General features: G+C 37.4%; 1 protein-coding gene across 1 annotated transcript; it reads right to left on the bottom strand.

The window, feature by feature from the left end:
* Positions 1–996: 996 nt before the first annotated feature.
* LOC103702255 (gamma-glutamylcyclotransferase 2-2-like) lies at positions 997–5,297 on the bottom strand. The gene is made up of 9 exons (XM_008784588.4): positions 5,004–5,297; positions 3,695–3,812; positions 3,503–3,579; positions 2,555–2,611; positions 2,415–2,471; positions 2,266–2,306; positions 2,089–2,160; positions 1,897–1,976; positions 997–1,446 (listed from the first exon to the last, which is right to left on the bottom strand). The coding sequence occupies exons 2-9, from the start codon at positions 3,801–3,803 to the stop codon at positions 1,310–1,312; spliced, it is 630 nt and encodes a 209-aa protein (XP_008782810.2). The 5' UTR covers positions 3,804–3,812; positions 5,004–5,297; the 3' UTR covers positions 997–1,309.
* Positions 5,298–10,690: the final 5,393 nt, after the last annotated feature.

Genomic DNA, 10,690 nt, shown 5'->3' with positions numbered 1-10,690 from the left:
TTATTTTTATTACTAACATTTAGTCCATTACAACATGACCCTCGAGAGATTCCTGACCTCATGACTATTTATACATCCAAAACCTCCATATCAAGAGCAAGCCAAAAAGAAGACTCCGATTCTCTCAATATCGTTATCAAGTTCCTTCTCTTTCCTATACCCAACACTCTCACTCTAACTTAAGCATCGAAGGTCTTGGCAGCTCCGGCCAATTCTCTAATCCGTTGCTGTCTTGCAGATTAACGGAGGCAAACCACATCGGCAATCCAAAGATCAGCAGCAGCAGAAGATAGGGATCATCCAAAGTTCCTTCTCCCTAATCCTTTTCCCTGTGGATTGGTTACACTTTGCAGATCAAGTTTGATCTTTGACCAGAAACTAAAAAGGTGGCTTTCTAATCTTTAGATTTTCTAGACAATTTGGAGACGCAAGAAAATTCAGAAACACGAGGAAAGCTTGGGATCAATCAACCACCGATAGCATTTACTTGGTAGGTGTGATTAAAAAAGGAACTCACGAGTCTTTTTCAGTAAATCCTCTTCTACCACCTCTGTTCTCCTCAAAACTCTGAATACTTTCCAGCTGGACAGTATACAATCCCCTCTAATCTCCTAGCCCCCGTGCTGCTGATTGGTTCTCAGTGACCCTGCACTTATTCAGTCTCTTCCTGTTCTATTTATCCACCCTTTATAACTAAAGCCATTCTTGTATTTAATCATGCTGCAATAATATAGAGGAAGCGTCTTACTTCTTCCATTAACCCTCAAAAAAAAAAAAAAAAATTGCTGATACAGATACACTTTAGCACGAAGCTCTCATGACGCTTAATATTAACCGAAGAAGCTCCAAGATAGCAATGAAAGCATTCAACGAGGTATAATGCTTGCCATCCTGCATGGGTAGTTTCGCAAATGAGATCATTGAAGTAGAGAACCCAAAAAAAGCACCCTGGAAGACAAAAAAAGAGAGAAAAAAGCATGCACAAAGGCAAAATGATAAAGATTGAAAATATTACTTCATTGAGAGTTTGCTTATTGTTACAGCTCATGGACCGTAGATAACATCAGTCTCTTACATCATTGTTATGGTTAAAAAAAAAGTAATGAGGGTCTGCTGAGGAACGGAATGCAGAAGCCGGCTGGATCTGAAGAGAAAAAGAATACTAAAGAGGAAGAGAAGCCGTGGTCCTCGGTACTAAGAATCCCCTGCCAAGGAACTCCAATTGAGGGCGTAGACTCAAGAGAAAGATGGAAAGAGGGCAACCATATCAGATATACGTATCGATGCTGCCATATCTGCTAGGAGACAACTAGAATTGTCTAAAGGATGCAATAAGAGGTTTATGGGGCTTCCAAGAGATAGGGACCCCAGATACCTCCTCTATCAAACTCTCAAGTACCTTTCTCACCTCATTCGCAAGCTCGATCACATAGTCATCTTCATGACCTGCATTAGAGCTCAAAATTATTCAGTTGCCTTTTTTAGCACATCCAGATAGCATTTCTTGTGCTTCAATTTCTTCTTATGATTGCTCAAGGAATTCAAATAATATACTGTACATCATAGCAGAACAGATACTAGAAAACAAGTTTCCACACCCCCGTCTTAACTCCCAGCCATGTGTCTAAGCACATGACAGAGGTTGTACAAATTCAGTGTATAGTTTTCCCCATCCTTGCATCTATGTCATAGAATGTATGGGTGGAGCTTATTCCAGTGGTTAGATCAATGGGCGAACTTTGTAGCATAAAGTAGAACAGTCATCAGTCACATTGTTTGGAGAAATGTCAACTACTTTCAAGTTACTAGTTCCAAAGTAATGAACAGTTCATATTAATTTCTGTTGAGAAATACGAGATTAAGCATATTTAGTTCAAAAATCTGGGATAGACTCACCTATATTGAACATTGCCTTCTCCAAAAGAAACAGATACTCCCTATTGTTTCCACACGGCCCACTGGCAGTAGCTATTTGTCTGAAATAAACAATGAAGAGCTCGATCAGAAAAGGTGAAAGCATTGAAGCCAGTCATTCAAAAGAACAAGAATAAAAGCCAAAGCTCGAATGAAGATAATCTTCTGATTCACCTTGCTGTTTCCTCCAAAGAAGCAGGACCCAAATAGTACTTGTTATACTTTTTATCTGGGGTGGATGTGAATCTGCAGAAGTAACAATCACTTGTTAATCTCACAAGAAGAAAAGATTGTTAATTGCAAGCAGCTTGTCATCACAATGTGTTCCCGAAGCAAGGTTTGGAATCTTACACCAAGACTCCCGTTACAGCTGGCTTAAGAGTATCTTCTTCCTGAATAATGCATGCCACAGACAGAAGAATCAAAATGGTTCCTCAAGAAACTAATACTCTCAAAGGGGGCCTTTCAGAGAAAAACCAACAGCAAAACTCTGATCTCACCTTGTAAAAGTCCACAGAAGTTTTCTGGTCATATTCACATTCTCTTCTCTCCAAATACTAAGAAGCATAAACAAATTGTCAATAACATATTGACTTATCAAAGAGAAATCAACTGACAAGTATGGTATAGTGAACTGTACCTGCACTGCTGCCCTTTCCTTTTCAATGTCTCCTCTAATACAATATGCAGTGCCCCACTGAAAGAGATATAAGCTCTTGTTAAGAGTGAACAGACAAAATTTGGAAAGACTGACAGAAGACTATACATGAAATTATGTTCTAGTGAAAGAATAAAGAATATAAATGGAGTTGTACAGAGTTTGTGAGGTCAAACATCAGATAAGGGTTTAAGTCATCTTGACATGCAAGGGATGGGTCTGTGTACAACTAAATTCATCATTTAATATGCTTGTGTATGAGCTTAAATGCATATATGTTTTGATTTGTAATCCTTCCAACTTCCCAATATGTATTGTATATATACACAGTTAACCTTCTTAATTGCTTAAGCAGTTCTCCCACTCGATCACTTCAATACCACATTCAGATAGTTCTTGTATGGAAGAAATCAGATATTGAAACCCAAAATAAATCAAATATTTTTTAGAACAAGACCAGATTTTAAGATGCCACCTTTGAAGTTTACATCCTCCTGTATCAATGAAGAACAGTTACAATTAAATATTATGAAGGTTTCCAATTAGATGAAGAGGAGAGTAGACTCAGAAACATATGCACTTTCTGCGAGCATTTAATTTTACATGTTTAGAGAATCAGTGAAACCAGCTTGTAGAATAGTTGATTCACATTTCCCTCTTGACAATACGAACCACTGTAGAAGAAAGGAAACTTAACATATATTTTCTAGATGGAACCAAATGACCATTTTGGCTCTTCACTTCATTATTGCCCTCATATAACAAAGTAGCAAAATTACCAGTTTCCTGGCGAAGGTGACAAAATAGAGGAACAAATAAAATGACATGGTCCAAGAAAACCATGATTAAGAACTTGATGTTTACAACAAAAACTCTAGCAAAACTAATGAGGTATACAATCTCACAAAGAAAGGTATTAGTTTTGCTTACACAAACTTCTCCTTTCTTGGCCTCCAATGTGCAAGTTCTAGCTGGATTTTCAGGTGTACCTCTGTGATCTATGCATGCTGCACATGGAAATGCAAACATTGGATTTATCATGCATGACTTAAATCAATGTGCTGCTTTAAAATAGTGAGACATGTCACTAGGTCATCCTCTTGAGGAACAAGTAAAGCTTACCAAGATCGAAGACACGCCTGTAGTCCTTGATGAAGCCAACTATTTTCTCATCAAAATCAAATCCGGGATTCCATACCAATGATCCATACCCAAAAACCCACAACACCATTATCACTACCTGCATTACATACTCAAATATATTAAGGAAGGAAAGAACTCCACAGCAAACCATGTATATTGTATGCTAACCGTCAATCTTTCTCTAATCAGCAATAAAAAAAAAATCACAAATATATTATCACAATTACCAATAACTTCAACTTCCCATGATTAATCACTAGCCGCTTTTAAACCATAATAACAACATAAACAATATTCAAAGCCATCGGCTTAGTTATTAACTCATACAAGTAAAAAACATGAATTCTGTTTATACAATAATGGGCATTGCACAATTTAAATACTCTAAATAGGGTTTTACAAAAACATAAGGAAATCATACAACTCAATAAGGGAGCCTCGGCTCTGATATTGGTAACTCCTATAAATAGGGTTCCGTGAAGCAATGTTTGAAACCTAAATGTAGCATTTTTAAGGCTAATTACTATCTTCTCTGCAGCTGACCGATCTACCAAACTATCTCCTTGTCATCTAGGAGAGAAAAAAATAGCAGAATTAAAAATAAGACTTACAAATTAAGAGCATGTTTTACATTGCTTTTTTTTATATATATAATTTTTGTTTTAAAAATAAAATAACAGAAACGAAATAAAAAATATCTATTTGATATTATTATTTTTATTTCTATTTTTTTAAAAAATATTTTTATTATTTCTAAAAAATAAAAAAATCTTTACATTGACTATTTTTATAATCAAAATTTATATTTTCTACTACCACCATCAGTACCATCTCCACCATTATCACGACCATTATTGCTGCTGTCATCTCCACCACGGCTACCACGATTGTAGCCGTAAAGGCTGCCATCAGCAATATTGTTATAATTTCCACCACTATCTACATTATATCGCTATGGTACTATACCATCGGTACCACCATTGCCACCATCACCTCTATCTCCACCACCATTATCACCGTCTTGGTACTAACATATTTATATTATTAAAAACAGAATAGAAACAATATTATATTTTTTATTTCTAATAACAAGAAGAATGAAGCCTAAGAGTTTAGGTCCCATTGGGAAACGATGTAAATAGTAGAATTTAAGAGCTTCGAGACATTTGCATACTCCATTTCTTGGAATTTCGCACTAATTCTTCTATAAGCAGTAGGTTAAAAGGTTCCATGCTACCATCTGAAAGCTATATTGGAAAAATGAAGAGTAAATACGATGATTACTCACCAGAAACAAGTCCTCGATCTCAGCGAAAAGGACGAAAGATTTAATTACGAACAAAAACGGCGTCGGACCTTCCTATTCGAATCCAAACTCTAAAATCCAAGCGACGTTCTTGAATCTGAGATCAAGACCCTAGATTCTCGCTCCAACGGCTTCTCTCTTTCCCCCTCTCTCTCGGGGGGGGGGGGGGGTGGCTTGGGCTTCAATGGCGGATGGGAGAAGCGGGGACGAGGGCTTTATTTATATGCGGCGAGGGACGGCGTGGGGATGCCCCGTGCGAATACCCGCATGATATGTATATATGATCATAGAATACACCACCTCCATGGCCATGAGAGGAAATTTTAGCCTCTTTCCCATGGAATGAGTTCATGCCCATGGAATGAACCGTTGGGCCCGCACTTCCAGGTACAATGAACCTAGACGCCCATTTACTTCTGGCGGTGTTTTTCTTGGTATACATTTATGGCGTTCAGTCTCAAAACTAATTTTCCCGTCGTTGCTGTGCGGGACTTCGGGAATGTGGGGAGCGGAGTGGAATCTGAGATTTAACGTATTTGGACGCATTTGCAGAAATATACAACGAACCGTTGGCACCGGCAATGGTTGGGATCCGGTGGGACGCATAGGCAAAGTCTAAGTGGGGGAAAATAAGCCAGCTTCTCTGACTCCTTCCATCATCCCTTGCACGCGCTTCTTGTCCACCGTCAGATTCAACGCGGAGATTCTGGACGCTTGCAAAACTGGACCAATGTGTGTTGACTTTGGGGGGAAGAGCGAACGCCGTGGTCATCCCCGCGAATATGACCATTGACTGGGTCATCACTTATGCTGCCTAGCACTCTGAAGACATTCTCTATACCCACCAGGAGGTTACTCCTCCACTGTTTTATCACTTTTTTTCTCATAATTCTATTGGTTGCACTTACATTAGAGTAGTGTGAGCAATCGTTATACCAAAAAAAAAATCGCCAAAACTAAGCCAGATGCCACCCTGAAATGTTTTCATTACTAATATATGTCCTTTAAATTATAAAGTGCTTGATATTAAAAATTATATATATATATATATTTATATATTGTATATCAGTAATCGGATCCAACGAGTACCTAACTAGCAGCAACTGTGATGACTGCTTAGTCCACGCAAGACTTGTTCTTAAACACAATGGTTCACAATTGACTCGTTCCTTCAATATGGAGTTTACATGATCTACTTGAGAACCATAGCTGTTCCCTTGTTTATTAATGAGATTTATATTGATTGGTTGGTGCCTCTCTCATGTGTTCGAGAAGAGATTATACTATAAATTTGTTGAAAATTTCACCATATATTTTTATTCAGAAAAACATATTCTAGTTGCAGTGATTTATTATTATTATTATTATCATCAAATTGAGAATATAGAACGAATCTCAATTCTTAGTTGTACCAAGTTTCAATCGTTAGCTATCAGAAACTGATTGAAGAACCTAGACTGGCTGCATACGGGCATGTTAAAGCATACAAGGTTCAACAAATAGATGTGCAACGATGGAGTATTTTCCAATCTTTTGATCCATGTTCAACTCAATTAGCATGTTGTCATGTTGACCTTGTTTTTGAGCAAATGATGAAGATCCTACCACACATTTTGTTCCCGAAAGGAAATGAGTGAGAATGACAGGCAAAACTCTTGGAGAGCATAGAAAAAGAAGAAGAAGGAAGAAGAGAAGAAGAGAAAGGGGATGAAAAGAAGAAGAAGAGGAAGAATAGAATTAGAACAAAGCCAATAATAACATATAACAACTTAGGGTCTTATCCAAAAAAACTAGTCAGAAGATATTATTTCAGGGCTCATTTGGTTCGCGGGAAGCATTTCCTTCCTAGGAATATGATTCCTGGGAAACAAATTTCGAGGAAGAGGAGGCCTAGGAAAGTACTTTTGGTTCGTTTGGTTGACCATGGGAAAGTGACAAATTTCCAAGGTGCTTATGTTTGGTTGGCCATCCACTTTCCTAGGAAAGTTATATATAATTTCTATTATGCCCTTAATAAAAATTAGGTTTTTAATGCCTCTTTAATGCTTCTTTAATGCTGAAAGGACTTTTTGGAAAAAAGTAAAAATGGAGTGATTTCCGCCTCATGGGAAAGTAACTTTCCCATGTTTCTCATGGGAAAGACTTTCCCATGAAATGTGGGAATCACATTCCCATGGGAATATAACTTTCCCTTCTCTCTCCTTTGAAAACTCCAACCAAACAAGAGGCATCTCATTACTTTTCCGTTGACCATACTTTCCCCCTTCTTTTCCCGCGAACCAAACGAGCCCTTAGTTCTTTAATTTTATATAAGTATCCAAGATCTACACAGCGATAAGTGATACAAGACTAAATATACACCTGCATAGATCATCACATAGGCTAGCAGATGATGGTGGAACTGGGGACAAATAGCAGGAAACAGTGTATTCCCTTTTTCAAGCTCTGAAAATAGACAACGACTGCACATCTCAATCAGAATTTAGAAAAACATCATTTTCCTGTCTCCTTGTCATGGTAAAGGTTTTGAGTGGTTCAAATTGGTTCATCCTTTGCCCAACATAGCTTCAACCCAATGATATACAAGTAGCTAGTCATGAGAGCATCCGTAACCGAACAGATCTCTCTCATAAAAACACAAAAGTCTCTTTTTTACGCTGCCGATAGAGATTTGCAAATAGCAATCCCAATTCAATTTGAGATGAACTAAAACACACTCTCCGTTTTTGTCTGGAGTGATTTCGCAAAACCCAGCATATATTTAGATATCTCTGAAAGGAGTGCACAAAAGGCGAAAAGAGGAACGCCAGATTATCAGTTGCAGAATTTTATTTCTCACAACACTTTTTTTTTTTTTTTTGAAGTCTGTTTCTTAAGGTCAATCATCTAAAAACTTTGATTTTTTCCAGACACCCCCTCCTTCCAAATAGCCCTATAAAAGAGCCAGAGGAATCCACCTTGATGGTTAAATCTGTAGAAAGAAGTTACCATCATTAGTGAGTTTCCAAATCGGCTCAAGAAGTTGCAGCAATTCTTCTCCCTGCATAGATCGGAGGAGAGGGAGGTCTGAACAATTTGATGCACCATTTTTGTTTTCTCCAGCTCCAAAGCGAGGCCACTGATGAATTTTTTTCTTAACTGAATAAGGCTTCTGAAATATTTCTCACCGATATTCTTCTGGAGGTACTGGATGCTCGTTAGACAGGATGTGATGGAGGCTATTCAGCAGTTCTTCAGTACAGTAGTGATGTCTTTAGAGTAGAAGAGGACCTTCGTCATGTTGATCCCAAAGTAGCAGGATGCTACAGAGCCAGGTCATTTTAGACCGATTAGCCTATGCACCACATTGTATAAGGCCACGACGAAGATCATGGTAGCCAGGTTAAGAGGTATTTTATCGAGCATTATCAGTCCAGGGCAAGGAGCTTTTGTGGGTGGGCGGAGTATCTCGGATAATGTGCTCATTGTGTAAGAGTTCATGTTTGATATTAGGAGGGCTCCGATCAGGAGGAGCTTGATGGGGATTAAGCTTGACATGGAGAGAGCTTACGATAGGATGAGTTGGGGTTTTCTCAGACGAGCGTTGTGTTGGAAAAATTTAAATGCGCACATAGCCCGAGACTCGGCCGTGTGCGCGTTGAATTTAGCGAAACGCCAGCTGGGGCGTTCACGAAATCACCACGGGCGCGTCCGCAAAAAGGCCAAAAATCTCCTGCTCAAATACCCTTATAAATACCCCTATTTCATTCAATTCTGGACACGAAAAATTAGGAAAAAATACCAGAAAAATTTTGGAGAAAAGTTCTTCCTCTTAGCTACTTCTGATTTTTATTTTTGTAATTATATTCAGTTTATTTTATTCTTTTCTTTTCGTTCTTCGCCGGATCTGCAAGTTCGATCGAGTTCGATTTGGCTTCTTTCGAGACGTACTGAAGAAGAAGTTTATGGTCGTCGTATCTCTGAGGAGAATTGCCGGAAGACCCGTACGTGGGGGCAAACACTTTTTTGAGACAGCGTTTACGTGCTTCGACCTGCCTTCAATCAGGCTATTTTCTCTTACTTTTGTTTTAAATTTAATATTAGTGGATATGTAGGATTTGCAATTTTGTGATTTAAATTTATAAAATAAATAGATTTATTTTGTGCTAAAATAGATTTCTTTTGTCCTATAATAGATTTATTTTGATGCCAAATAATATACATACATATATATATATTATTTCTTTTAAAATTTTCTATTAATTGCAATTATTAATTGATTTGTTAGTAATATATAATTTAGAAAATCATTCTAAAAGGTAATAATTTGTTTAACCTCCAAGAAGTTTATCATACCTCCATTTGGACTTCTCAAGAAGTAATTTTCAGATCCCATTCAAACAGAAATTTCCGAAGTTGGTTGATCCACAATAACTAATATATTGAATTGACAGATTAGATCTCAATTACAATAATTGATTTGTTAGCACAAAATTAGTAATCAATTATTTTAATAAGGTAATAAATTTTATAATTCATTGAATTGATATTTTAGATCCCAATTACAATAATTAATTTGCTACCACAAAATTAGTAATCAATTATTCTAATAAGGTAATAAATCTTATAATTCATTGAATTGACATTTTATATCTCAATCACAATAATTGATTTGCTGGCACAAAATTAGAAATCAATTATTCTAATAAGGTAATAAATCTTATAATTCATTAAATTGACATTTTAGATCTCAATTACAATAATTGATTTGCTGGCACAAAATTAGTAATCAATTATTCTAATAAGGCAATAAATCAATTCTAATATATAATTCATTGAATTGACATATTAAATTTCAATTACAATAATTGTTTAGCGAGCACTAAATTAATAATTAATTATTACTAATTCGAAAAATTCAAACTCGATCACTCCAAAAAGTCAGAGGACGTGTCCGCTCCAGATGATGTGGAGACTCATATCCAGGCTGCTATGCAGGCGAGCCTGGATGATTAATAGTAGTAGGAGGAGGTGGCCAGGCATAGGGCTCGATTTGAGCTCTTGTACTACGAGTCAGGCTCCGGTTCTGCGAGCAGCAGGGCAGATCTAGAGTTCAGAAGGACCTCAGTTAGGGAGGCCGTCAGTAGAGCCGGTGGCTGGATGGCATCTATACTGAAGGCTTTTGGTAGCAAAAAGAAGTCATCAAGAGAGATTTCACTAGGAGCAGCAATCTATAATTTAGATCCATCCATATGCCTTCTCCCGCAGATTTTCGAAGCAGTAGAGGGTTGTCTCAATGCTGAAGAAGAATAAGAAGAATATGTGGCAAATTATTGGATAATATTTTCACTTCACCAACATCTCAACGAATGTGGCAGAAAATACGTACTACATGTCTGCCATTTCTGCCATAAATATACCGGTCCTGTTGTATATCGTCTAAGCCCGAAAGATATTTACGGTGTACTTCTTGACAACAATGAGAAGCTAGAAAAATATATTACCGCCTACAAGTGTAAGTGGCCCACATATGGACTGACTGTGATGTGTGATGGTCGGATCGGTCCTACCAGGTGGAGCATCATCAACTTTTTGACATACTGTAATACGAAGATTTTCTTGTACAAGTCTATTGATGCTTCTGATCTGGTGCACGACTCCATGTACATCCTCAAACTTATGGAGGTGAT

The sequence above is a fragment of the Phoenix dactylifera genome, chromosome 7, assembly GCF_009389715.1.
Source record: "Phoenix dactylifera cultivar Barhee BC4 chromosome 7, palm_55x_up_171113_PBpolish2nd_filt_p, whole genome shotgun sequence".
Lineage (NCBI taxonomy): Eukaryota > Viridiplantae > Streptophyta > Magnoliopsida > Arecales > Arecaceae > Phoenix > Phoenix dactylifera.
This window is presented reverse-complemented; position numbering and strand designations above follow the sequence as displayed.